Source organism: Mycena indigotica, assembly GCF_014461135.1.
Source record: "Mycena indigotica strain 171206Taipei chromosome Unknown Mind.scaff0017, whole genome shotgun sequence".
In the NCBI taxonomy this organism is placed as follows: Eukaryota; Fungi; Basidiomycota; class Agaricomycetes; order Agaricales; family Mycenaceae; genus Mycena; species Mycena indigotica.
Window position 1 is genome coordinate 1,060,609 of NW_023503016.1, and position 27,660 is coordinate 1,088,268.

General features: G+C 55.0%; 6 protein-coding genes across 6 annotated transcripts; all 6 read right to left on the reverse strand.

Annotated features, from left to right (window-relative positions):
• Positions 1–677: 677 nt before the first annotated feature.
• Positions 678–1,998, reverse strand: MIND_01399800 (SET domain-containing protein; the record flags this gene model as incomplete). Its single annotated transcript, XM_037370404.1, has 4 exons — positions 678–1,233; positions 1,330–1,409; positions 1,458–1,894; positions 1,944–1,998. The coding sequence occupies 4 exons, from the start codon at positions 1,996–1,998 to the stop codon at positions 678–680; spliced, it is 1,128 nt and encodes a 375-aa protein (XP_037213405.1).
• A 2,289-nt stretch (positions 1,999–4,287) lies between these two features.
• Positions 4,288–5,460, reverse strand: MIND_01399900 (SET domain-containing protein; the record flags this gene model as incomplete). Its single annotated transcript, XM_037370405.1, has 4 exons — positions 4,288–4,651; positions 4,706–4,827; positions 4,876–5,333; positions 5,385–5,460. The coding sequence occupies 4 exons, from the start codon at positions 5,458–5,460 to the stop codon at positions 4,288–4,290; spliced, it is 1,020 nt and encodes a 339-aa protein (XP_037213406.1).
• A 336-nt stretch (positions 5,461–5,796) lies between these two features.
• On the reverse strand, positions 5,797–6,297 carry MIND_01400000 (Amine oxidase; the record flags this gene model as incomplete). Its single annotated transcript, XM_037370406.1, has 3 exons — positions 5,797–5,944; positions 5,996–6,032; positions 6,081–6,297. The coding sequence occupies 3 exons, from the start codon at positions 6,295–6,297 to the stop codon at positions 5,797–5,799; spliced, it is 402 nt and encodes a 133-aa protein (XP_037213407.1).
• A 6,816-nt stretch (positions 6,298–13,113) lies between these two features.
• Positions 13,114–14,571, reverse strand: MIND_01400100 (Amine oxidase; the record flags this gene model as incomplete). The annotated part of the gene is made up of 5 exons (XM_037370407.1): positions 13,114–13,271; positions 13,316–13,637; positions 13,683–13,819; positions 13,866–14,231; positions 14,268–14,571. 5 exons carry the CDS (start codon positions 14,569–14,571, stop codon positions 13,114–13,116), a joined length of 1,287 nt encoding a protein of 428 aa, XP_037213408.1.
• A 9,652-nt stretch (positions 14,572–24,223) lies between these two features.
• Positions 24,224–25,308, reverse strand: MIND_01400200 (SET domain-containing protein; the record flags this gene model as incomplete). The annotated part of the gene is made up of 5 exons (XM_037370408.1): positions 24,224–24,533; positions 24,586–24,722; positions 24,774–25,070; positions 25,127–25,206; positions 25,254–25,308. 5 exons carry the CDS (start codon positions 25,306–25,308, stop codon positions 24,224–24,226), a joined length of 879 nt encoding a protein of 292 aa, XP_037213409.1.
• Positions 25,309–25,892: 584 nt separating this feature from the next.
• On the reverse strand, positions 25,893–27,211 carry MIND_01400300 (SET domain-containing protein; the record flags this gene model as incomplete). Its single annotated transcript, XM_037370409.1, has 4 exons — positions 25,893–26,445; positions 26,542–26,621; positions 26,670–27,106; positions 27,157–27,211. The coding sequence occupies 4 exons, from the start codon at positions 27,209–27,211 to the stop codon at positions 25,893–25,895; spliced, it is 1,125 nt and encodes a 374-aa protein (XP_037213410.1).
• Between the last annotated feature and the right edge of the window lie 449 nt (positions 27,212–27,660).

Consider the following 27,660-nt stretch of genomic DNA (forward strand, 5'->3'; position numbering starts at 1 on the left):
TGAAAATTGAATTATGAACGCATTTTGACCACACCAAACACATACTACTGGCGCCATAGCCAAGGAGCGTGGCGGCACCGTCGAGAAGACCTCGTATCATGGTGGGGGTGAAAAAGACTAAGGGCGGATGGGTGGGGTGCTTCTTTTTGTCCACAAGGTTGCTTTGTTTACGTTTGGCGTGCCAGTACCCATTGCTTCTTTGGTGTGCCGGTAGTCACCGCAAAATGTTGGGGACTTGCAAGCATGTATAATCCACCTGAAGTGCATGGTTGGAATGCAAAAGACATTTGTTACGTAACACTTGAAATTCCTCATGTGACTGTAGAACGAACGAAAGGCACAACAGCACAAGTACTTATACAGTTCTCTAGTGTCATCTAAGCCGGACGAAGTCCTTCATTGCCTGTGCTTGAACAGTACGCCATCTCAATGCTATGAAGCATTCCACAAACTTTGGAACGGTTGCCTATGTACGACAATATTCCACGAGAGCCACCGGGATCAAGAGCCCAAGCGCTCAAGCTTGTGACTGAGCCAAATCGCATTGTCGTTGTCTTCAAGGGGGTCTCAGGAGTTCGCCACGAAGCACGTCCACACCGGTCGTGGAGAAAGATACTTGTTGGTCACTGTTGTCCAATTGTTGCTACTAAAAAAAAACTTACGCTCCTCCACCTTCATTATGACCCGCAACCCTTTAGATTCTCATTAATCCGCGCCGCGCGCCACAATGGGTGGCGACTATGTGACTCCAGGGCAGTCAGGGCATCCAAGCTTTTAATGCTGTCCGCCCACGGGCATTTCCGTGCGCGTGCTGCCCATTCTCGCACTTTGGGCGAATCGCCCAAACAAATATACGCCTCCATGATAGTGTTGATAGCAGCGTGGTAATGAGGCTCGCCTTCGAGCTTCTCTTGTTCGATAAGCGCAATTTGTTCGAGACACTTGTTGATGAGCCAGTCGTCAGGCAAAGACCGGCTGGCGGCCCACAACTGTAGATTTGGGATGAATGAGCGAATTTTGGCGCGACGACAGTCAGAGTTGACGGGGTCGAGACAAGCATCACACGCGCAGACAAATCCATATGGCTTGAAAGTCTGTTGACGGTTCGCTGCAGTGTCCCAAACATTGGAATAGGACAGCGTCAGTTCTTCGCCTTTCGCAATGTCCCGCGTTGCATAGACCGTGTAGGAGATAGACGCTTCGTGAAAAATGGTGGTGGTATTGGGACAGCAACTACGGGGATTAGAATATCAGCAGGGAGACAAAAAACCTAAGAGGAAGCGTGCCTGTTATTCATGCGCGCGATATAACGCGGGGACACAGCTGTACTGCGCCATCGGACCACTCATCTCAGGGCAGAGTCCATTCAGACTGATGCAATTCGTTCGGATTCGACCAGCTATAGGGCCCTAAAGCAATATCAGTTGCAGTATCGCGAAAGAACCGTGGCTGCTCACCGATCCATCAGTTGTATGACTATTCGCAAGGGACATAAAAACATCCCGATCTTCAGGTCGCATTTCCTTGACCACGACCTCCAGGTGTCGCTCCAACTCCTTCAGCCGATATTTCGTCGTTTGCTCCTGATCAAGCATCGCAGGCACAGCCACAGGGACCCCGCGAACACTAATGAGCAACGGCCGTTCGTGGATAATAAGCTCTCCTTGACTGAGAGCACGAGCGGCAAACAGACCAAGGCCTTTGCTTCCAGACCCGCCTACTCGAAATGTGGGTTCGGACACCCTACTTAAAGGTTGAGGATAGCCCGGCATCTTCATCAGCACCTCTTTTGAGCCGGGCCAGAGGAAACAGACGGTTACGGGCTCATCCGGGGCCGCATTGACTGGTAGGACAACAGTTTCCGTCGAAGAGAAACAGGATGCAGCAGCTGTGCCTAAGAAACCCCGATTATAAAACAACGAAACCGCACAAAAAAGACGCACCGCGGAAGCCATAGCTAAGGAGCGCAGCCGCGCCGTCGAGAAAGCCTCGTATCATGGTGAGGGGACGTGAAAGACGAGAGGCGCGATGGATGCTTCTTCTTGTTCACAAGGTTGCCTAGTTCCTGCTTGGCCGCACGTGCCCCATTCTTCTTTGGTGCTTCCAGCCCGCTTCGAGCAGTCATCGCAAGTCTGGACGTGATGTGGAGTGTCGAGGACGTGGAAGCACTGAGCAAGCATCATGGTCTGGAGTGGGTGGTCAGGCGTGGTCAGACGTGGTCAGAATGCAAAAGTCGTGCGGTTCGTTACGTAATACCCAGAAACGTGACTGATCATTTTTTTTTTTTTTTTTTTTTTGTATCTGCATTTATATACCGCAACAAGTACACTAACTACTAAGACGCGGTGGCCGGGACGGCGGATCCGTCTGGCCGCTCGACAGGGTGTTGCGGCGGGATTGGTTTCGGTCTGGATGAGGTGTAGCGAATGGCGGGGAGGGTTTGACATGGTCTGGACTAGCTGTGCAGTCCTGCGAGGTTGTTGGCGTCGGGCCGTAAAGCATGGAGCATGTAGCATAGAGAATAAATAAATAAAGTGCCCGCTGGGAGCTGGTCCAACTTGTTCAGCGCTCGGCGCTACTCTTGTTCCTCTTCGTCGTCCGTTTCAGGTGGATCTGGCTCGTTGTCGAAGGTGGGGAGGGATGTTGGGGCGTGTGGGTACCCCGTTTTGGTGAACGCGCCACTCTTCTCCAAGAAATCTGCTAGCGCCATTATGCCTTGGTGTGTCCCGAGAATTTGCGGGAGTGACAGGCTTCGCGATGCCTTCCGCAAGATATTGCGGTGTTGCTCGTAGCGGGGGCACTCGCATATGATGTGCTCGCGGGTCTGCTCGTGTTCGCCACAGGGGCAGTCAACGCTCTCGGATGGTACGCGGAGGGCATAGTACTCGCCTGAGAAACAGTGTCCTGTTCGACACTGTACTACCCTCCCAAAAACCTCTCTTTTCCCATCTAATGCCATGAACTGCTTCGTGGGCTTTGTTGACGGCGGGAACCGATTTGCGATTGCGTAGTGTCCTCGCTTTGGCGTTGATTTCCACTCTCTGACCCACTCCTTCTGGACCCCTCTCCTTCGCCCTTCTGAGCGCGTTCGCCCGTGTCCCGTTGCTTGTTGTCGCCATCTCTGTCCCTCGTTTTGCCAGCTCATCTGCCCGCCTCGTTCCCTGCGATGTTGCAGTGTCCAGGGGACCATGAGATCTCCACCATTTGCTCTGGGTCGTCGTCGAGGAACTTGCAAATCCTTTGGTGGAAGATGTGTGCCTGGAGTTGGCCTGGTCGTGGTTTGGGTTCAAACACCGTCTTAATCGCTGACGTGTTGTCGGCAAAAAAGTGCAGATGCTTGATGGTTGCGTCTTGTCCCGAGAGTGCCGTCGCTTTGCCCGCTGCAAACAACAGGGCCGTTATCTCCCCATCATATACCTCTGCATGTCCGCCTAGACCGCTTGAGTGTGTGAATACCTCCTCCCCTCCTCGATATATTACGACTCCAGCTCCTACTCGTCTTGTCTTGTGTATTTCCCCAAGGAACCATCTGTGTAGATCAGTAGGTGGGTGTCAGAAAGAGAGAGCCACTCGGCTCGTTTGTCATGTTCTTTGGCAGCTTTCTCCTTCTCCTGTCCTTCTGTGCCTTGGATTGTCAACCGACCATCGAAGTCCGCTGCTGTTCGCCGCCACGGGGCTGTGAGGAATGGGAATATCCGTTCCTCGCGCGGGCTGGTGTGCTGCGCTATTCGTTGCAGTTGTGTTGACTTTTTCTTGTTGGCTTCGCTGTTGCTAGATGGTCGGCTCGGGAGTGGTGGTCGAACGTGAGGTTTGACCCCGTTCCGCCAGTCGTCGGGTCGTGACTGATCAAACACTGGCAGTCAACAAACAGTCATCCTTCTTTCTGTGTTTGTCCATTTCCGAGCAAACGCCCACGCTTGAGCTAAGTCATTCACTCGGCATAGTGTACCACCAATACTTGCAAACTACTTTAAAAGGATCACGAGAACGACTCGAAGTTATATGATGAGTCCAGCAAGTTTGGCAAGATACTTCAGTGTTGTACAAATTGTTGATTCGTTGCAGAACAACAGCAAGTTATGCATCGTCCTGCTAGCTGCTTTGATCAAGCCTCCTTCTCACTTTTCGACGCGCATGCGCCACAGCGGGTGTCCGTCATGCGACTTGAGGGCAATCATCACATCCAGACTCTCAAGAGTTGCCGCCCACGGGCATTTGCGGGCACGTGCTGCCCATTTTCGCACTTTGGGCGAATCGCCCAGACAGATATACACCTCCATGATGGCGTTAATCGCGGCATGGTAATGCGACTTCGCCCTCGAGCTTCTCTTGTTCCAGCAGCGCTATTTGCTCGAGGCACTTGTTGATGAGCCAGTCATCAGGCAGCGACCGGTTGACGGCCCACATCCGGACAGACGGAACAAACGCGCGAATTTTGGCGCGCCGACGGTCGGAGCTGATGGGGTCACGACACGCATCACACGCGCAGACGAAACCGTATGGCTTGAAAGTCTGTTGCCGGTTGGCTGCGGTGTCCCAGACGTCGGAGTAGGACAGCGTCAGTTCTTCGCCTTCCGCAATGTCGCGCGCTGCATAGACCGTATAAGAAATCGACGCGTCGTGAAAATTGGAGGTTGTATTGGGTGAGCAACTGGAAGTAGAATTTCAGCAAAGGGAGACAGAAATATTAGTCATACGACTTGACCTGTTATTCATGCGCGAAATATAATGCGGGACAGAGCTATACTGTGCCATCGGGCCAGTCATAGCAGGACAGAGTCCATCCAGACCGAGAGAATTCGTTCGAATACGGCCAGCAATGGGTCCCTGGGTCAACACTTGAGTGTCGCGACAGAAATATAAGTCAATACTCACTGATCCATCAGTTAGATGGCTATTCGCAAGAGACATGAAAGCTTCCCGATCCGCAGGCCGCATTTTCTTCAACACCACCTCCAGGTACTTCTCAAACTCTCTCAATTGGTACTTGGTCGTCTGTTCCTGATTAAGCATCGCCGGCACCGCCACAGGGACCCCGCGAACGCTAATGAGCAACGGTTGTTCATCGATGATCAGCTCTCCTTGGCTCAAAGCACGCGTCGCAAACAGGCCGAGGCCCTTGCTGCCAGCCTCACCGACTCGAAAGGTGGGCTCGGACACTTTGCGCAAGGGTTTGGGATAGCCCGGCATCTTCATCAACACCTCTTTCGAGCCGGGCCAGAAGAAACAAACGGTCACGGGCTCGTCAGGGGCTGCATTGGCCGGCAGGATGACTGTCTCAGTGCCACTGGAGGAGAGATCTGGGGTTGGCATCGACGGTGCACCGATTGTGCCTAGGACAACCAGATGAACCAAGTGTGGGCGGCACAACGCAAAGAACATACTGCTGGAGCCGTAGCCTGCGTCAGAGCCAAGGCGGATGGCCTTTGACTTCGCACTGTTGAGGAACCCCCGCTTCATGGTACAGTAGGGGACGAAAAGCCTAATACACAAGGCGGATGCTTCTTTTGTCCACAAGATTACTTTGTTTACGTCGGCGTGCCCATATTCCTTCTTTCGCGCGGCCCGCGTCAAGTAGTCATTCCAAGCAGTTGGCAGCGCTTATACAGACAATGTTCCACCTGCAATACGTGGTCGAAAGGAAAGAAAAACAATTACGTAACCGTGACACCAGCAAAGAAAAAACTTCACTTCTCCGTCCTTTTACAAGAACGAAGGCATCTAAACTTTTTTCTCAATGCTCAAGTTGTAAAAGGACAAAAAATCTATTCAGAGTGCAAATAAAAAAATCCGCGGTTAATGACAGGGTTGATTCCTGTTGCTTGGATCCGGGGTAAAAGCAAGGACGCTCGTGGGGTCATGGACACCAGGAACATCCATACTGGGATTGCATGCAAAGAATGAAACTGGCTTAAAGTTGATGTTGATATGCTCGACAGGCATCCTGCGACTCCTATGAGACAATTGCCAACGAAAATAGTTGAAAAAACCTTACACTGGCCAATCTTCTGGTCGCGGAATATGAGTCGCGCCTGTGTGTCCGCTCAGAAGAGTTGAACAGGATAGTCGAATTCGCTTACCAATCGTCAGGAACACGAGTAAATCCTCGTCCTCGATGCTCTCCTCCCCCTTCACCCACTCCCCAATCGAGTCCTCCGGCGCCTGCTTCGTCTGCGGGACATAGTTCCCTGCTGCCCACATCCGGCCGCCCTTCACACCCTCGACATCACGACACACCCAGACCGGCTTCTTCGCAAACGTTGCCCGCCTCCCGACCCACCCGTCATGGGCTGTCATAAGCTTCGACCCCGCCCGGATTTGATATTCATGGCATACCCGACATCGCTGCCGGTACTGTAGTGCTGCTTGCCCCGGTTAACAATCCGCCACCGCCGCTCGACCCCAGGCGGCGGCAAGTCGCGGCCCGATTCCCGCGTCAGGACAGTGTCTTTTGTAATGAACGCATTTCCAGCAAAGTTTTCGGTAGACCCAGCGGGAAAAGGCGAAGCCATTATATCCGTTTCGACAAGCGAGTTATTGAGCCCGTCAATCATCGGGTCCACACGGATGGAGAAGATGTGTTGGTGGAACTGAGCGTTGATATTCGGCGCAACGAGGGTCCCATACAGCTGTAAGGGCAACCCCGGAGGCCTGAGATCAAGGTCCTAGCAGGGGAGGATCCAAAGCGTGAACATTGGTAAGCGAATACAAATGAAGCTGACCTAGCAGGGGAGGATCCAAAGAGAAGAAACTCTAAGGGTCCGCCTGCTAGGTAGCTGACTATATACTGCTTGTCCGTAGCTGCCGCTGTCGGGCACAGAAGGCTTGGGCGGCGTCGCAGGCGAGGTCCCAGGGCGACCGTCGGGAGGGCGTTGACGGATCGGTGATTGTGCGGGCGAGATGGGAGGCCGGACCGGAGTCGGAACCGGAGTCGGACCGGAATCGGGCGCGTCTCCGGGCCGAAAGGGAGGTTCCCCTGACATCACCCCCCTTTGAATGCGGCGTCCCGACGCATAGACCGGAACGGAATCGAGTCGAAGGTCGCGGAGGCGATGTGTCGTGGCTTGCCAGGGTACTTACGATAGAACTCCGCGATTTTCTCCGGGGCGAAGACGCGGTCGAAGCGGACCCACTGGTCGTGCGGCCGCGTCGTAGCCTTTCCATCTGACGAGTAATTCAGCCGTTTATACCTCACCCTTGCGTCCAAGATTTCCTCTACTTCCCACTCCGGGACTCCGTCCTCGAGGTCCGGAGGGGTTGGTCATAGCCGGGGCGTCCGTCGAAGGGGGTCGTCCTGGGCGAGCTCGAGCTTGACGACGGGGAAGACCGGGTGGAGCTTCGAGTAGCGGAGGGAGGTCGAGCTTGTAGGCACCTTTGCTGATCTCCGCGACTATCTTGAACGGTCCAAGGCGGCGATGGGAGAACTTTTCCGAGGGGCGAGTCGTCCTGATGTCAGAGGCATCCAGCCAAACACGGTCGCCAACCTTAAACTCCGGAGACGGAGTCCGTCTCCGGTCGTAGTAGCGCTTGTACTCCTCTTTGGCCTTAGTGAGCGCGGCCTTGGCTTCAGCAACACCAGTGGCGATCCGGTCGCGGAACTCGTTCACTGACTCCATGGCGGAACGGACTCCGGGTTCGAAGCCCATGCGCGGGAGCCGTCCCGTGTCCGTCATGAAGGGGACCTGCTGCGTGGAGGAGTGAACGTGGTTGTTGTAGGCGAACTCCGCGGCCGGAATCAGCTCATCCCAGTCGTCCTGCTGGTAGTTGGTGAAGATCCGCAAGTACTGCTCCAGCTCCTGGTTGACGCGCTCTGTCTGACCGTCTGTCTGCGGGTGGTACGCGGTGGACGTGGCGGGCTTGATGCCGATTAGACGCCAAAGGTCTCGGGTGAAGTCCGCGATGAACTGCGAGCCGCGGTCGGAGACGTACTTCTCCGGAGTCCCATGGTGCCGCCAGACATTCCGGTAGTAGAGACGGGCTGCCCCTACTGCATCGACCGTCGTATGACACTCTGAGAAGTGGGCGCGTTTCCGGGGGTGTCAACGACGACCATGATCGCGTCGTACCCATGGGCTTCGGGAAGCTCTACGATGAAGTCGACGGAGACGGTATGCCAGCGTTCGGGGCGTTTCCGTGGGGTGCAGTTCTCCGTGGGGCAGTCTCCGGAGTGCCTTGGTGCGACAGCACAAGTCACAGGTCGCAACATACCGGCCGATATGGCGAGACATCTGAGGCCACCAGTAGTTCCGGGAGACCAACTCCAGGGTCTTGAAACGACCTGCGTGTCCGGCGACTCGGGTGTCATGGCAGAGCTCGATGATGCGTCTCCGGAGGTCCTTGTCCTTTGGTACGACGATCTTTCCTCGGAAATGGAGAAGACCGCCGGAGACGGCCCATTCGTCAGAACGTGAGGAGCGGGGGCCTCGAGCTTGACCTTGAACCTTAAGAAGTTGCCGGGCCGCTAGTGCGACGGGCTCCTCCAGGTCAGGCTCACCGGAGAGGGCATCACGGATGTCGCGGAGGAGTTCAGAGCCGGGACCGGAAACGGAAACGCCCTCGAGTGCGCGGACGTGGAAGAGTTCAGGCCGCAGAAGGACGACGTCGGAGTTGTCGGAATCGACTCCGTGGTCGGGTCTCCGGGAGAGGGCGTCAGGCCGACCCATATCGCGGCCAGGCTTGTGGTGCAGCGTGAAGTCGAACCGGGAGAGGTACAGAGACCACCGGGCCTGTCTCCGGTTGAGGTGCTGCGTCTTCCTGAAGTACTCCAAATTCTTATGGTCAGTCCAAATCTCGACAGGTGCGCGGCGCCCTCGAGGAAGTGTCTATACTCCTCGAGTGCGCGGATGATCGCGAGCATCTCCTTGTCGTGGATTTCGTAGTTGCGCTGGACATCATTTAAGCTTTTGGAATAGAATGCTACAGGGTGCCACTTCCCGTCCGGGGCGGATTGTGAAAGAACCGCCCCGTCGCATAATCAGAGCTGTCCGCCTCGAGTCGGAAAGGCCGTGCGTCGTCCGGAATCGCCAGGACCGGTCCGAGGTGACCGCGTCCTTGATCGCTTGGAACGCGGAGGCCTCCGCGTCGCCCCAAGTCCATTGCTGGTCCTTCTTGGTGAGCACGAAGAGAGGGCGCGCAAGGGTCGAGAAGTCCCGAATGAACCTGCGGTAGAAGTTAGCGAACCCAAGGAACTGCTGAATGTCCTTCTTGTTTTCCGGAGTCGGCCAAGCGGAGACGCCTGCGACCTTGACGGGGTCCATTTCGACGTGGTTGTGGGAGATGATGACTCCGAGGTACTCGATTGACGATTTTTCAAAGTCGCACTTCTCCGCTCGGAGGTACAACTTGTGCTCTCGGAGTCGCCGCAAGACCTCCTGAACGATCTGCCGGTGTTTCCGGAGGTCGGAATGGGCGATCAAGATGTCGTCAAGGTAGATCATGACGTCTCCGGAGAGGATGAGGTCCTGGAAAATGTCATTCATCATCGTTTGGAACGTCGCGGGAGAGTTTGTCAGGCCGAAATACATCACCAAGGGCTCGAACAGGCCTCGGTTAGTCCGGAAAGCCGCTTTCCACTCGTCACCTTCCTTGATCCGGACGTTGTTAAAGCCCCAACGGACATCGAGTTTGGTGAAGTAACGAGCGCCTTTGAGCCGGTTGATGAGGTCGTTGATCAGCGGAAGGGGGTACCGGTTTTTGACAGTCATCGCATTGAGAGCACGGTAGTCCTGGACGAGCGGAGTCCGCCGTCCTTCTTCTTGACGAAGAAGACCGGAGACGCCATCGGAGACTTGGAGGGGCGAATCCGGCCCGTCGAAAGCCCTTCCTCGATGAACGCGTCGAGCTCGCGTTGCTCGAGGGGCGAGATGGGGTACACCTTGCAGTTGGTGGGCTTAGCGTCGGGGACGAGTTCAATGGCGTGGTCCCAGGCTCTCCGTTCGGTAGCGTGTCGAAGGACTCCTTGTTGAAGACGTCCTGGAACTCCTTAGCCCAGTCCGGGATCTCGGAGGGCGGAGGGGCGGAGTTCCTGGCGAAGGCTTCGGCCAGGCGTTGCGAGACAGTACTGCCAGCGCGTATCTCCTCCGAGGGGCGGAACGAGGAGGTGTAGAAGATGCGGTCACCATCTTCAAGCTGACCATCGTCATCGTCGTCGTCGGAGTCCGGCGTCAGATCAGGCAGGCCGGGTCGTCACCGGAGACGGAATCGTCTCCGTCATCAGACCCAGAAAGGTCCATGGCGCAGACCGAGGGGAACGGGCCGGAGCGGAGACGCTTCTGAAGCGACCGGAGTCGCCGCAACTCAGTCCGTTCGACCCGCTCTTCCTCACGGCAGGTCGAGCAATTGCGGGGCACCGTGTCATCTTGACCTCCTTGGTTTCCCAATCGATCTCTGGGTTATGTTTCCGCAACCAGGAATACCCCAGGATGAGGTCTTGCTTGCCAAGATGGGTGACGGCCAGCTGAACTCGTTCGGCATGGCCCTTGTAGCGCAGGACCAAGTCCGCGATCTGTTTGATGGAGCCAGCGTCATTGGGGGTGCCATCGACATTGAAAACCGGAATCGGCTGATCAAGAGTGCGGACCGGAATGCCATTCCGAGCAACATAGTTCGTGTCAATGAAGTCGGAGGTGGCACCACAGTCGACAAGCCCAGAGAGCGAGAGCTTCAGTGCGCTGGTGGTGGACTCGAGCTCTAACGGGAGGTGGAGGGAGTTCGCCCCAGGGGCAGCGGCAACGGTGTACTGCTTGGGCAGTTTCTTTTCCCAGGCAGTGAGGCGGCGGAGGACGATGACCGGAGTCGCGGGCGGAGTCGGGGACGGAGTCGAGGCGGGGGCAGGAGAGGGTGTGTCTTTCGTTTCGGGCTCATTGTAGGGCAAGGAACTGCATTCATCATACAAAGAGGCAAAACGATTTATAGACGCGAACGAGGGCACACCAGTCACTCGTCGCGGGGGACAAAATCCTCTCCGGCCATCGACTCCGCTGCCGTCTCCGGCAGGGCAGCTGTGTCCGTGTAGCGGGCGATCAACTCCGCTAACATCTCGTCACCCGAGTTGTTGGATCACCTCGTCGAGGATGTCCATCGGGCGGACATCGGGGGAGGGGGGCAATCCCGGGCGAGATGGTTTGGGTCGCCGCACCTGAAGCAGGCGCGACGAGGGGCACCCCGAGCCCTGGTGCGATCCAACTCCATAGGGACGGGAGCTGGAGGCGCCGGAGCGGGGCGCGGGCAGGGTGGTACGACCGGAACCACCGGGCGGAAGGGAGCCGGAGCCGGGATGCGGTTGACCGGAAACGGAGTCCGAATCAAACCGCCAGGCGTCTTGGGGGCGGCTGACTTGATCAGCTTGGCCCGGACCAGGGCCTCATATTGACGGAAGGCCCGGGTGCGCCAGCTAAGGTAATCCCGGAGGTCCGGGGGTCGTTCGAGGACGTGATTCCGTTGTTGATCAAGGGGTCAAGTCCGTGGCGGAACTTGGTCACCTTGACCAGCGCGTCTTCGAATCCGGCGAGGTCCATCAGGTCCTCGAAGTCGTCGGTGTACTGGTAGACATCCTTCGTGCCCATGTGATAGGCGGAAGTCTCCAGCTTGGAGAGAGCGTGATCTTGCTCGTTCTCCTCGACGAACCGGAGTCGAAACTTCGGAAACGAACGAGCCCCAGGACGGAAACGGAAACGGGGCTTTGCTTCCGTGGCGCTCCGCCCATTGCTGAGCGGGTCCTTCTGCCATAAACGACATGGCATAGCGGACAGCCTTTTTCCTCGCTCGCCTCTCCGTTGACCACGAAGGCCTCAGGGGCAAGGCGGGCGTAGGTGCGAACCGAGAGGAACGCGCGGCCGCGTTTCCGGTCGCCGTTGAAGGTGACGGGGGGTTTGGTCGTAAGACCAATTTTGAGGCGAGGTTGATGTCGCCAAAAAGGGCTTCGGAGTCGCCCTGGACCGGAGTCGGAGTCGGAATCGACGTCTCCGGCGATGGTGTTTGGGGTCCGCCAGCATTATTAGCGGCGGCAGCGGCAGCGGAAGCCTGGTTGGTGAGTAAAGCAAGGGCCTCAGTTAGGCTATCGATTTTCGCCTCGAGTGAGTCCAGCCGGGCGTCTGCGGTAGGAGTGACTCCGGACGGCATGACGGGTGCGGGGACCACAGGAGTAGAGGAGGAGGGGACAAGTGGCAGGGGCGGTGACGAGGGCGGAACGGACTCGTACTCCGAGCCTGAGTCAGCGCCGAACCTGGCAATCTTGTCCGGTTGATCCCGTAGAGAGTTTCTTCTGCTGTAAGGGCAACCCCGGAGGCCTGAGATCAAGGTCCTAGCAGGGGAGGATCCAAAGCGTGAACATTGGTAAGCGAATACAAATGAAGCTGACCTAGCAGGGGAGGATCCAAAGAGAAGAAACTCTAAGGGTCCGCCTGCTAGGTAGCTGACTATATACTGCTTGTCCGTAGCTGCCGCTGTCGGGCACAGAAGGCTTGGGCGGCGTCGCAGGCGAGGTCCCAGGGCGACCGTCGGGAGGGCGTTGACGGATCGGTGATTGTGCGGGCGAGATGGAGGGCCGGACCGGAGTCGGAACCGGAGTCGGACCGGAATCGGGCGCGTCTCCGGGCCGAAAGGGAGGTTCCCCTGACAACAGCGGCTGTTCTCCATCGGGGGCAACATATACTTGTAATATGCCAGTCATGCGGATCTCAAGCTCGATTGTCCCGTCTTGGTAGAACATGTAGTTGAAGATGTACTCTAGTGATAAGTTAGCGGGGGTGAAAACGATGACATCATGCAAACCATAGTTGGCCAATGTGCAAACCATGCTGACGACCAAGCGCCGGCGGCGAACGGTCTGTCCTCTTCCTCCAGGACGGAAATCAGTGTGTTTCCACAGCACACCAGCATCTTCTTCGTGAATGCAAATGCAATTCTGGATAACCTCCGCTGTTCCGTCGTGCTTGACAAATGTGCCGGACTGCAAGAGCTTGAGCAAAATGTCTGGTGAAAGATAAAAAAGGAGTACCATGTAATGAATCTGGCCCAGGCAATCACATCCAAGAGACAGTTCACTGGCCATGATGCCCATTCCATACTCTCCACTACGGCGAATGAGATGGAGTAACGGGTCTGTGGGCAACCTCACGCGTCGAAAGCAGATTTCCGCCCGTGCGGGTACTCTGGCGCCCCATATGGGACCACCATCTCCGATAACGAAAGGCGGTAAAACAGCGGGCGCACCTCACCGTGGTCATTGTAGGTGATGGTCGACAGCGCAAGGCCTTCGCGGTGGTGAAACGCTGCAGACAATAGGCATCGATTCGGGAAAAGGAAACAGACATACCAATATGCATCTTCCAATTCTGCCACTCCAGTTGTTGCCCATCAAGCCGGAAGCTGACGCCCTCCGGTTGCAATATGTGCAGCGGCTTGAGGTCATCGCGTTGTTTGAAGTCTTTGTCTGCCGCAGCCATCAAGTCTGGCAGGAAATCAAATGCTTTGCGGGGAGGAGGAACGCGCTCTCGTCCGGAAACTACTAGCGGGTCAAGTTGAAGATCCGGGGGGCTGGTATCTGGATTTGACGAGACAAGTCCATCCTTGTAGTGCGGTGGAAACTCGATATGAATGACCTTCTCAGCGATGGAGTCGTATATTATCGTGAAATCCTGGAATGTTTTGACGGCAGGAAACAAGATGTTAAAACCACATACCATTGGATGGGCGTACAGATTGTCGTGTTGCGAGAAGCGCGCGAACATGAGTCCTTGTTGCAGCCGCTGTGTCGGTGGGAAACGGTCGTCGTAGCCAATGGCCCACGATTCGCAAAATATCTCCTCGGGAAGCACCCCTATGGCGTTTTTAAGATCAGAAGCTACTCAAGGGTGGAATCGTACCAACGTCCTTCGCAAATTGCTGGACCCGTGGGTCTGCTCTAACTACAACCTCGCACCGAAGTTGCTCTTCCGGCGGAATGGCTGGCTGGAGACCATCTTCAAGGAGATCCAGCAAGTCAACCATCCATGTGCCTTCTCGTAGTGACAAAATGCTGTTGTAATGCCGCCTTGGGAGTATAAGTCTTGTGTCAAGATGGTGCAAAACAACACACCCTGAAGCGACATCTTGAAACTTCATACCGTCAGTATTCGGGCTACGATAGTCAAAAGCGGACACACGTCGACTTGCGCCTTTCGCGTTATGGGCACCGGCTGCTCCGGTTTCCGACCAGGGGCTATAGGTATGGCAAGGTGCGCCAAAACAGCCTTTGCATATGAGTCCCATGGATGATTACGCCTGACCGTGATTGACCTTCTTCGGGGGCGGCAACAAATAGCAGGTCATGAGCTTGAGTGTCCTGACATCCGTGTTGGTCGCGGTGTACAACCTCACCGCGTCGCAGACGGCGGTGATCTCATCGGGGGTGAGGGGGTCCACTGCGACGGGCACCCCGCGAACGCTGATGAGCAATGGCCGCTCATCGATGATAAGCTCTCCTTGACCGAGAGCACGAGCAGCAAAAAGACCAAGCCCCTTGCTTCCCGCCTCTCCAACTCGGAACGTGGGTTTGGACACCGTGCGTAAGGGCTGAGGATAGCCCGGCATCTTCGTCAACACCTCTTTTGAGCCGGGCCAGAAGAAACAGACGGTGACGGGCTCATCGGGGCCTGCGTTTGCTGGCAGGACGACAATCTCGGTGGAAGAGAAATCGAGTGGGGCAGTTTCGCCTTGAAAATTGAATTATGAACGCGTCCGACGCCGCCGCCGCTCCACCTGCATCCGCACGTTGATTCCCTCCGCTGTCCACCTCAACGCTTGACTCACCCATCGCAAAGGCTCGCAGCTCGCTAAGGCTCGCAGCTCGCTAAGGCTCGCAGCGAGCGCTCTTATTTTATGCACCAAAAGACAAAATTTTTTACAGGTTATCCGACGTGTAAACAAACATCCTACACTACAAACAGCTATCCGACGCCGTAAACTACGTGTTTGACGCGTAAGTGCAGTTCCTCAAAGCTACCCGACGCGTAAACTACCGCGTTTGACGCGTAAAAAAAAAACTACCAAGTATCCCCGTGTAGCTCCCGATCCGATTTCCCTCACGGTAACCCTCTCCGGTGCCTTGGCCCCCATTCCCTCCCGTTGTCGTAATGGTTAGTCTCAAACCCCGCAGCGGTGCCAACTCCATTGTCTACCACCCCCCGCGCGCGTTTTCATCACGCAACTCGAATGTCCTGGTGGTCTCGTCGCAGGCTTAATTGTTTGGGGCTGCACACTCTGGCCTATGCTCCAGTCGGAACGGACTGCGACTTTGCCGTTCCTGATACCAACGCTCGAGGTTTGGCCAACGCGCCGCAGGCGGAGCTCCCGCGAGAAATGGGTGGTCCGGGGCAAGTTTTGGAGGGGAAGTGCCCAGTTGCAAGGCCGCTGGGTTGGGGCAAGTCAACAACGGCGCCGCAGGCGAGCTCCTGCAAAAGTTTGGTGTTTCGGCGAGGGAAAATGGGCTCGGGATTGTCGTTGGCGTTGTCATCAATAAGCGCGGTCGCAACTGTTGGGAGATTCAGTCGGGATCGTCGCGACGTTTGTGTTGGTGAGGGAGCTTGGGCGGAAAGATTGGTGTATGGGGAGTGTGAAGCGAGGCGCTGGGTGATCAAGTCGGGATGGTGCGAAAGTCATGGCGGTGGAGGTCCAACGGCGCCGCAGGCAGCCTCCAGCGAAAAATAAGTGTTGGTAGGAAGGAAAATGGCCTCGAGATCGACGTTGGCAAGTCGCGGAAGTGTTGCCGACCAGGCTGAGGATATGGACTCGGTCCCCAACAGCGCGCCGCAGGCGAGCTCCAGCAAAAATGAGTGGTGTAAAGAACAGATTTTAAAGGCTCGGGGGAAGCGATGAGGAAGCGGTTGCTGTCGTGATTTGGGCTGTGTAGTAACGGTTTGTCTCGAAAAGGCGATCTTGCGGGGAGCGGGAAGCGAGGCTGGCGAGCATAGCACTTGCTTGCAGCTAGTCGTGAAAGCAGTTGCTGGCATTATTGGGCTGTGTAGTCACATCTGAACAAGAAATAAGTATTCAAACAAATGGAAACAGTACAAAACTTACGCGATGGCGAGAGTGGAAGCCGGGACTCCCAGGCATTGTATTGGCAGTGCAATGGCGCCGCAGGCGAGCTCCAGCAAAAAGTTGGTATTGCGGAGAGCAGGAAGCGAATTCAGGGCAGCTCCAGCGAGAGATTGCTGTTCGGGGGAAGGATAAATGGTTTCGGGAGGAAGGGCGCTCGGGCCTGACGTTGGCGTTGATAGCGCACTACGGCAGAGACGATGGCCAAGGATCATGGCGGGTGGCGTCCTCCGCCAAGACGTTGTGAGCCTTGAGAGCAGTGTCCGCTCCAGCAAAAATTGGCGCGTTGAGAGTGCCCAAAGCATTGTTTATCTATAGATACATTCAGAGAGCATGCAAATAAAGGAGAAGATCACAAACCTAGGGCTCTACCGTCGTTGCTGGAGCAGAATGCTCGATGGCGAGGCCATTGTCGATGGCAGTGGTGATGAAGGCAGCGTTGGCTATAACAGCGCCGCAGGCAAGCTCCGACGGGAACGAGCATGTTGGGGAATCAATCTAAACAAGGTCAGAGAACAAAAAACTTAAATAAATTGAACACAAACCTTGTTATAGCGGTGCAGCCTGAGTGGACCACGCGGCCTTGCCGCGCGGAACGCGTCTATCAATCAACACAGGTTTTGGCATCGAGGACGGTAGGCCAGACTGCTGTCGCGAAAGGTCAGCAAGTCTTTTGGAGCAATCAGAATCACTCACCAAAACCAGCAGCAAACAGCTGCCAACGCGACGATGCTAGCCCACCCGTTACTCTGGCCTCCGGCGGCAAAACCCCGCGAAAATTGGGCCGAGTTAGCGCGCTTTTGAGCAGCCAAATTGCACCCCCAAATACATCGGGAAATCCGGATCAATGATTGGATCCGCGGCCGGCAGCTCTGGCATCGCGGCCCGGCGCTATTCTTGCATGGAAATCAGCCCCGAATCAAGTGAGGAAGCCGAGGACTAACTGCATGCTGATCAGTCGGAACATTGAGTCCAGGCCGTTATGCATCGCCTCTGGCGGCAAAATCTAGCAGAAAATAAGTCATTTTGAAGGCAAAAATAAGGCCGAAAAGTGCTTACGTAATCGCAAAATGCTCACCAATTTGGCGCGCAAAACCGTGTGCAGCGGCAGCCCTGCGGGAAGTGAGCGCAGTATCTAGGAAGTACTCAGCAGGACATACCGAGCACCAATCTTGGGTGAGGTTTAAGCCTTAGGACGGGCAGCTACATCGGGGCCTGCATTTGTTCACTGGGCATCGAGTAATATCTCCAAGTCAGAAGTCAGTAAAGCAACATAACTTAACCACGCGTTCAACGCCGGAGGAGGTTGCTAGGGCATGTGGTGAAGCGGCAATGGTTGCTGGGTGGTAATGATGAAGTCGGCGCCACTAACAGCAACGTCCGAGCGCATTTGTCTGTTGGGAACCAAAGTGTGAGTCAGCAGAGAAACATCCCTCGGACAAGTAAGACACACATTTTCGGGGGGCACTGGCCTGCAAGTTGGCAATTGAATAGGTCGCCAAGTTCTGGTGGTGAAGTCAGCACCTTTGGCAGCGAAGGCCTGCATCAACGAGTCAGCCACATAGACATGAGTGATAAAAGGAAGACATACACAGCACATAGTCGGGCAGCCATGTTTGGGTGGTGATGAAGTTGGCGCCGCTGGCGGCAAAGTCCTAGCCGAGGGGGTTGCTAGGGCAGTGGTAGGGACAAAGTCGGCGCCGCTGCTGGACGAGTCCGCAACAAGGAAGTCACTGAAGGTGACGTCCTGCAAAGCAAAAGAGCGCTAAGACGACGGGAAAAAGTAAAAAGTGAAGTGCTTACCTCCAATGCAGGCGGAACGTGGTCGCTGTCGTCGAGTGGTGGCTGCGACTGGGCAGAAAGTGGGAAAAAGTGGACATGGTGGTGGTTTTGAGGAAAGGTCTAATGAGGCGTGACTGCCGTCAGAAGGGCACACGTGTCGCAACGCGTTTGTTGACGCGTTGGGCCAGGCGTGACATGGTGCCATCAGAAAGGTACGCGTCTGTTGACGCGTCGGTGAGTTTTCCGTGATGGTGGGAAGAAAACAAGTGACACGGCGTGACAACGCCGATAGCCAAGGAAAATAACGAAGAATAATGGCGCCATATCGGCGAGGCGCGTACAAGGTTCCCGAGTCAAGCTTAAGCGGTTCCCTGAGTCAGGTTCCTGTGGTGACATCAGGAACCAAATACGGCACAGGGGTGATACGACAAATAATACCGCTTAGGCTAATCTTCCTGGAATCTTTGTTCGGCTGGCTTTTGGCCCTATGCCGTTGTGTACCTTTTGTTCGAGTGTGTCAGTTTTGCCGCTACCGCCTAGTCTTTTTTCCAATCATTACTCAGAGTCCTTTTGTCACGCAAGTCTTGTCACCACTAGTCTCAAATCTAACTTGGCTCTCCAGGATTTTCTGAGCGTTCACTGAAGGCCACGAACATAACATCCCAAAAAGGGAATGGGCACAACAATTGCTCGTTGTACCGTGCTCTGCCCTTGATCAGAAGATCTAAAGCGTGGGAAACGATGTTCACTATCTATAAATGTTATCCACCACTCCATCCCCGCCATCCACAGTCTCAAACCCTCCAGTTTCCCTCCATTACCTTTCAGTCTGATAGTACTCTCCCACCACATCGTCGTTTCCGATTGTGCCGAACGTGTGTGAATCTTATGTCACCCTCACCCCTGACATGTGCCCGCGAGGATCGGACGGGAAGCGCATCTCCGCGTGCACTGTTTGCTTGGAAGTGCGAAATACGTGATTTCGCGTATTTCACCCTCGACAGCAACCGCTCCCGGCGTAACAGCCCCAGTGGATGGATATCACCTTGGGAAATGTTTCAGTCGAGTTCAACTGCCACGTAGCAGTTGCGCGCTGTCTATAAAAGCTGGCTCACATCAAATTACGCGCATACTCTTCTTTCCCCCTTCACTTTGACTGTGTCCACAGCCCCTCCCTCCACAGCATCTTTCCCAACATCCCTCATATATTCACTTCTTGTACATAGTCTATTCTCCAATCTACCACCTCTTCCGCCTTCCTTGTCGTTCACCTCCACCTTCCCAGTCCTCGTAGCACCCAAACGAAACTGAAGGTATGTCAGTCGCAAATTCATTGACTTGGACTCACTGACCTTATTCTCAGTGACGATATACATGTTCCCTCCAACGAGCGCGTCGCTTCAGGTCAGTCGCAGGGACAGTCGGAGGCGGATTTGAGGTGTGTTGAAGTTCTTGATTGATTGTCTTGCCGCTGACTCGTGCTCGTTGTAGATGGGCTGCAGTTGCCAACAGGCTGCCTGGCCTTGCGACAACTGCCTATGTCGGTTGACGGATTGTCTTTGACGTTGTCGAAGGAGGCGGGCTTGCGATGACAGGCGAGTTGCGGTTGTTGATTGTGTTTGCTGTTGCTGAACTCTTGCCCGTTGAAGCAAAGGCCTTTGCCAGGATGCCATGCGGATCGCAAATTCATTGACTTGGACTCGCTGACCTTGTTCTCAGTGACGAAATACCTGTTCCGACGGAGGCAGGTTCGCGATGTGGAAGCCCAAGTTACAGGTCAGTTGCGGTTGTTGATTATGCTTGCTGTTGCTGACTCTCGTTGCAGTCAAGGCCGTGCGGATTTACAGGTCGGAGGTGGGCCTGACGTTGCGGTTGTTGTCAGCGTTGAAGACGGTACTAGTAAAGCGCGATATATTAAAGGTGAGTCGCCGTTGTTGATTGAGCTTGCCGCTTCCTTCCAACTCTTGCTTGTTGCCGGGCCGACTCTCTCAGTTTGGGCATTGCGCAGACTGAGATTGCTTCTGCATTCGCTGTAGAAATAGTCAGTTTTGCGTAAAACGTCATTTGGCCCATTAACCTCGTTCCAGACCTCAACCGCTTCACCCGAGCCCAATTCGTTGCCCGCTCCCTCCACCGACACCAAATCGCTGCCTGTCGCCTTCAACATCGAGGAACAACACAGTTGTTCCCAGCGCTGCCCTGCCCTGCCCTGCCCAGTGCCTCCCCCGTCCCCTTGTAAGCTATTTGCTCATTGTCGCCCAGTTTGCTGACCAAGATGGCTTCGCAGAGTTGATTCGGTGGGTTCCGGAGGTGTCTGGGACGTGGGGTCTTGCGGGAGCGGCGTTGGCCGAGGGAGATAGCCACAGGTTCGAGCACCCAGTAGTTGGTGTGTTGCCAGATGAGGGGAAGTGGTGGTTAAACGCTGCCGTTTACGCCGGAGAGGGTGAGGTCGGCACGGCCAAGTGCCTCGGGCTAAGCCGGACTCACCGCTTTAATACCCGCGGCCATTCCTCTCCCCACTGTTTCCCTAGCTCTGAGACGGCCATGCGTCGGGGTTGTAGAGCCATTGTGGTAGTCGAGGCTAGCCGTTTGCACGATTGGGATGAAGGACAAGATGAAGTGATGCGAGTCACGAGTATGTGACGGCACCGTGACGCGGAATTGAAGGTGCGCAAAATATTCCATTCCTTCTACCTAATATAACGTGTACTGACATCTGTTGCTAGCTCATCGTTCGACTATTCATCATCCATCCTTGCGAATCAGACTGAAGGTAAGTTAGTGTCAACTTGAATTCAATCGAGCTTATACCTTGTCAAGACTCAACGGGTCGAGCGCATATACCACATTAGACTCCCGGCTCGTCGGAGTTGCCTGCGCTGACCTCGTCCCGTCCCACACTGTGCCCGCAAGCCAAACCGAAGGCAAGTAGTCTTCTATACTTGACACAAGACGATTGTCAGAGTTATCCTGCATGTTTGGAAGTTCTAATCACAACGTTATATTAGCCACTGACCAAACTTCAATCAACTTGCGCTCCTTCAACTATTCCACCAGTAGAGCTTCGAGCGTGCAAACGAAACTAAAAGGAAGTGAATTGACATTTCATTTACTTGGAAGGGTGGCTTACCTCGTCATCGACTTGCTTCGTTTGTCGCTATCGAAGGCCTCTGACGCAAATCAGTGAGTAAATCAACTTGCTTTTGCTGTTCGTGCTCACATTTAAAGCTAAAACAGGCGAGCGCGAATGAGCTCGCAAGCGACACCAAAGGCACAATCCCTCGTCTTTGAAACGTAAGTATGCCAACTCGTTGTTGGTACGCACACTCACCATTGCAGCTCCAGCAGGCGAGCGCAAATGATCCCGTGAGAAGAACTTCCTTACTGCTTCATGATTTTCCGACCTAGGCAGTCATTGGATGCGGCGACTTCAGTTGTGGGACTTGAGTGGTCATCGTTGGGGTCGTCCCAAGTGAGTGGTTACTGTTGCCGCTGACTTGTTTGTTGATACGCTTCCGAGAGCGACCATATCGCTCCATTGGACGCCTTCAACAACGACAACGTCGGGGTTTCTGTTGACGCGGGCGAGTCAACGCCGCCCGACGCGCTCGAAAACACCCAAGGCGGAACGGGATAGTCGTCACTTTTGCAGTCCATTGACGCGGTTTCAAGTGCGACTTCAAGTTTGGCAGCTGCGGGACCTGCTTAGCTTGGCTTTTGATACTGCTGACTGGGGAGTTGTTTGCCATCTTTGCGCGAGTAGCGTGCGTGTTCGGAAGGCAGTTGTCGTTGTCGTTGCTGCAACTTGGCGGCTTTGGCGGGGAGTAACAGCAATCTTGGCGGGCTCGTCGTTGAGAACGGTGTGGGGCAGCTTGGTCTTGGAGCTTTTGACGATGGGACTTGACTTGTGTTTGCTGTTGATGGGCGGGGATGGAAAAGGGAGACACCGACAGGGCGATGTCCTTTGGTGTTAACTGGGGCGCAACGTGAGCGAATTATAACTTGTCAAATCTGCCCTCAACTCACCTGGTTTCGCAGACTTTGTCCCGCGCTGACTAGGGTCGGTGTCGTTGCTTGGCGGATGTGCGGATAGAAGACCAGGAATTGCCTGGTGTCGGGACACAAAGTCAGTAAAGCAACCTAACCTGCCTATTCGCAATTGCCCACAACTCATCATCCTTATTGCCAGTTTAGTCGGCAGACAACCTCCCGCTTAGCGCGATTTAGGGCCGCTCGGGCAGCCAATCGCGTCGCTTGCAGGTAAGTTTTCATGTCAACTCAGTCAAATTTCCGCATAGCCAATCATTTTCGTAGCACTTGAAGAGCCAGGGCAGGAAGTTTTGCGCACCAACTCCAGCAACTGATGAATTGTGAGTTTCGTCACCAAACCCGGACAAATGTGGGCAAACCTGACTGTTGTAGCCCCCCGATTTCGCAGGTGCCGCCGAACATGTCCAGAGACAACACGCTGGCATCCCGGGCGGCGCCGCTAACGGGATTTGGGAGAGAAAGGCAGGCCGTAACGGACTCGGGTGGTAAGTTGCCTCGTTGGCCCGAAACGCGTTATTGCGCCGAGGCCAGTCCGTTGTCGGAGGAGGGGGTTTGCTGATCGGCCCGTTGCAGAGGCCTCCCAGTATGTAGTCGTGAGATGGAGGGAAAGCCAGACGCCGTGTGCCGCCTGGCCTGAGTTTCGCCGTTGCCGGTGGTGGTTGCTGCTGCGAGAGCTGGGCCGGCTGCAAAGACGGTCAGCGGGCCAGTCGGACTGACACTCACCGTGTTCCGCAAAACGGTGCCGCCATCTCCACTTGTGCGAGGCGTGCCGGTTGTGATCGGAACCCGTAGCTGGCTGGACCCGCGCGGAATGAAGTGGTGGTCGCCGTAAGAATGTCGCAGTAGACTACTGCTGATGCTTGTCGGAGGGCTGGAAGCCAGAGTCCTTGGCCGGCCGGCCACGCTGCCAGTTTGTGGGAGCTCGGTTTCGGGATGGAAGAGAGTAGTTCGTGGTGGTCGTGGAAAGAGCGTCGGTCCGGGTCCCGGCGCCGGGCGTCACAGCACTGCCAAGGCGTGACCCGACCTTCAAGCGCCAACGCCGAACACCACAATGCACCGACCAACCGTCCAGCTGGCGCTGCGTTAGCCCTACGACTGCTTGACAGCCAGGTTGGTTTGCCGCTCGCTGTCACCATTTGTGTGGCTCACCGTGTTTTGCAGAACTCGTCTACTTCCTTGAGCTTGAAGCTATCCTCGACCACTGCCGACATATACCAACGACGCGCCGGCCGAGCTGGAGACAAAAATTCTCCCTGATCGCGTCGCTTACGTGAGCACTTTCCGCGGTACATTTTGCTCAACTAACTTTTTTTTTTTTTTTTTTTGCTGCCAGAACCGCGAGCAACGCCTCGGGCTTGAACGGAAGGGGTGTAGTCTGGACTGTGGAGGTCGTCGCTGGCGTGCGCGAAGGACGTGCTGTGGTCCTCTCGATCGATCGACACAAAGTACGTGTTGAGTAAAACTCGGACGAACATGGGCAAACCTGACCGTTGTAGCCCCATGATTTCGCCCAAACCAGCCCAACAAGTGTTGCTGAATGCAGAAAACACACTCCCTGATTCGCGTCCGCTGCTTGTGATAAATGGCTTTCCAAAGACCAACGTTGCAAAACTATGAATTCACGGAGATAACGCTTACCTCGTCGGTTTAGTTTACTATCGAGCTCTCCGCCCTTAGCTAATGGCCCAGCACTCCCGTTTCACGTAGAACGTCAGCGGGAACACGCGCTCACTTCCGGCCAGCATACCCAGCCTGGCAAGTGCTGCTGAATGCAGAAAACACGCTTGCACCGCTGACTACTCGTCAGTTTCCTTAGCAAAATGGGATAATCTGCCATACCTGACCAGTTCAGCGTTTGGGAGCGGCGAGGCGGCGGAGGAGGAGCCTGCGGCGGAGGAAGATCCGAGGTACGCGGCGTGTGGCCTGCGTGCCGAGATGCTTATACCGCAAGGGCTCGAAGGACGCCTACACCGGTCGTTGAGCAAGATAACACTGTTGTACAATTTATCAGATTTTACGCTCCTGCAAACATTATGAGCCCTCTTCCGTTGTCCGTCCCGCCCGCGAGTGCCGCCAACCGCTTGAGCTGCGACGCCATTTCTCCCTTTGGCTTGTCGTCGACCCGCATGCGCCACAGCGGGTGGCGACTATGCGACTTGAGGGCAATCAGCACATCCAAGGTCTCAATGTTTGCCGCCCACGGGCATTTCCGTGCCCGTGCCGCCCAATGGCACACTTTAGGAGAATTTCCCAGACAGATATACGCCTCCATGATGGCATTGATGGCGGCGTGGTACTGCGCCTCGCCCTCGAGCTACTCCTGCTCCAGCAACGCCATTTGCTCGAGACACTTGTTGATGAGCCAGTCGTCAGGCAAAGACCGGTTGACGGCCCACAACTGTACGGTTGGAATGAACGAGCGAATCTTGGCACGACGAGTGTCGGAGTTGATGGGGTCAAGACACGCATCACACGTGCAAACGAATCCGTATGGCTTGAAGGTCTGCTGGCGATTCGCTGCAGTGTCCCAGACGTCAGAATAAGTCAACGTCAGTTCTTCGCCTTCCGCAATGTCACGTGCTGCATAGATCGTATAGGAGATAGACGCGTCGTGGAAGTTGGTGCTTGTATTAGGACAGCAACTGTAAGAAGAGTATCAGAAAAACACGAAAATACGATAGGAAGACGGGCCTATTGTTCATGCGCGAAATAAAATGTGGGACAGAACTATACTGTGCCATTGGACCACTCATCTCAGGGCAAAGTCCATCCAGACCGATGCTATTCGTTCGGATTCGACCAGCTATAGGTCCCTTGCAACAGGACGAGTTAGTGCCGCAGAAGCAATGTGGGTGATAACTCACTGATCCATCGGTCGTATGGCTGTTTGCAAGGGACATGAAAGCATCCCGATCTGCAGGCCGCATTTCCTTCAAAACCACCTCTAGGTACTTCTCAAACTCTTTCAGCTGGTATTTTGTCGTCTGCTCCTGACTATACCAGATGGGCACTGCGACGGGCACCCCGCGAACGCTGATGAGCAATGGCCGCTCATCGATGATAAGCTCTCCTTGACCGAGAGCACGAGCAGCAAAAAGACCAAGCCCCTTGCTTCCCGCCTCTCCAACTCGGAACGTGGGTTTGGACACCGTGCGTAAGGGCTGAGGCCCGGCATCTTCGTCAACACCTCTTTTGAGCCGGGCCAGAAGAAACAGACGGTGACGGGCTCATCGGGGCCTGCGTTTGCTGGCAGGACGACAATCTCGGTGGAAGAGAAATCGAGTGGGGCAGTTTCGCCTTGAAAATTGAATTATGAACACATTTTGACCACACCAAACACATACTACTGGCGCCATAGCCAAGGAGCGTGGCGGCACCGTCGAGAATACCTCGTATCATGGTGGGGGTGAAAAAGACTAAAGGCGGATGGGGTGCTTCTTTTTGTCCACAAGGTTGCTTTGTTTACGTTTGGCGTGCCAGTACCCATTGCTTCTCTGGTGCGCCGCGCCCGTTTCCGGTAGTCACCGCAAAATGTTGGGGACTTGCAAGCATGTATAATCCACCTGAAGTGCATGGTTGGAATGCAAAAGACATTTGTTACGTAACACTTGAAATTCCTCATGTGACTGTAGAACGAACGAAAGGCACAACAGCACAAGTACTTATACAGTTCTCTAGTGTCATCTAAGCCGGACGAAGTCCTTCATTGCCTGTGCTTAAACAGTACACCATCTCAATGCTATGAAGCATTCCACAAACTTTGGAACGGTCGCCTATGTACGACAATATTCCACGAGAGCCACCGGGATCAAGAGCCCAAGCGCTCAAGCTTGTGACTGAGCCAAATCGCATTGTCGTTGTCTTCAAGGGGGTCTCAGGAGTTCGCCACGAAGCACGTCCACACCGGTCGTGGAGAAAGATACTTGTTGGTCACTGTTGTCCAATTGTTGCTACTAAAAAAAACTTACGCTCCTCCACCTTCATTATGACCCGCAACCCTTTAGATTCTCATTAATCCGCGCGCGCCACAATGGGTGGCGACTATGTGACTCCAGGGCAGTCAGGGCATCCAAGCTTTTAATGCTGTCCGCCCACGGGCATTTCCGTGCGCGTGCCGCCCATTCTCGCACTTTGGTCGAATCGCCCAAACAAATATACGCCTCCATGATGGCGTTGATAGCAGCGTGGTAATGAGGCTCGCCTTCGAGCTTCTCTTGTTCGATAAGCGCCATTTGTTCGAGACACTTATTGATGAGCCAGTCGTCAGGCAAAGACCGGCTGGCGGCCCACAACTGGAGGTTTGGGATGAATGAGCGGATTTTGGCGCGACGACAGTCTGAGTTGACGGGGTCGAGACAAGCATCACACGCGCAGACAAATCCATATGGCTTGAAAGTCTGTTGACGGTTCGCTGCAGTGTCCCAAACATTGGAATAGGACAGCGTCAGTTCTTCGCCTTTCGCAATGTCCCGCGTTGCATAGACCGTGTAGGAGATAGACGCTTCGTGAAAAATGGTGGTGGTATTGGGACAGCAACTACGGGGATTAGAATATCAGCAGGGAGACAAAAAACGTAGGAGGGAAGCGTGCCTGTTATTCATGCGCGCGATATAACGCGGGACACAGCTGTACTGCGCCATCGGACCACTCATCTCAGGGCAGAGTCCATTCAGACTGATGCAATTCGTTCGGATTCGACCAGCTATAGGGCCCTAAAGCAATATCAGTTGCAGTATCGCGAAAGAACCGTGGCTGCTCACCGATCCATCAGTCGTATGACTATTCGCAAGGGACATAAAGGCATCGCGATCTTCAGGTCGCATTTCCTTGACCACGACCTCTAGGTGTCGCTCCAACTCCTTCAGCCGGTATTTCGTCGTTTGCTCCTGATCAAGCATCGCAGGCACAGCCACGGGGACCCCGCGAACACTAATGAGCAACGGCCGTTCGTGGATAATAAGCTCTCCTTGACTGAGAGCACGAGCGGCAAACAGACCAAGGCCTTTGCTTCCGGACCCGCCGACTCGGAATGTGGGTTCGGACACCCTACTTAGAGGTTGAGGATAGCCCGGCATCTTCATCAGCACCTCTTTTGAGCCGGGCCAGAGGAAACAGACGGTTACGGGCTCATCCGGGGCCGCATTGACTGGTAGGACAACAGTTTCCGTCGAAGAGAAACAGGATGCAGCAGCTGTGCCTAAGAAACCCCGATTATAAAACAACGAAACCGCACAAAAAAAGACGCACCGCGGAAGCCATAGCTAAGGAGCGCAGCCGCGCCGTCGAGAAAGCCTCGTATCATGGTGAGGGGACGTGAAAGACGAGAGGCGCGATGGATGCTTCTTCTTGTTCACAAGGTTGCCTAGTTCCTGCTTGGCCGCGGCGTGCCCCATTCTTCTTTGGTGCTTCCAGCCCGCTTCGAGCAGTCATCGCAAGTCTGGACGTGATGTGGAGTGTCGAGGACGTGGAAGCACTGAGAAAGCATCATGGTCTGGAGTGGGTGGTCAGGCGTGGTCAGACGTGGTCAGAATGCAAAAGTCGTGCGGTTCGTTACGTAATACCCAGAAACGTGACTGATCATTTTTTTTTTTTTTTTTTTTTTTTTTTTGTATCTGCATTTATATACCGCAACAAGTACACTAACTACTAAGACGCGGTGGCCGGGACGGCGGATCCGTCTGGCCGCTCGACAGGGTGTTGCGGCGGGATTGGTTTCGGTCTGGATGGGGTGTAGCGAATGGCGGGGAGGGT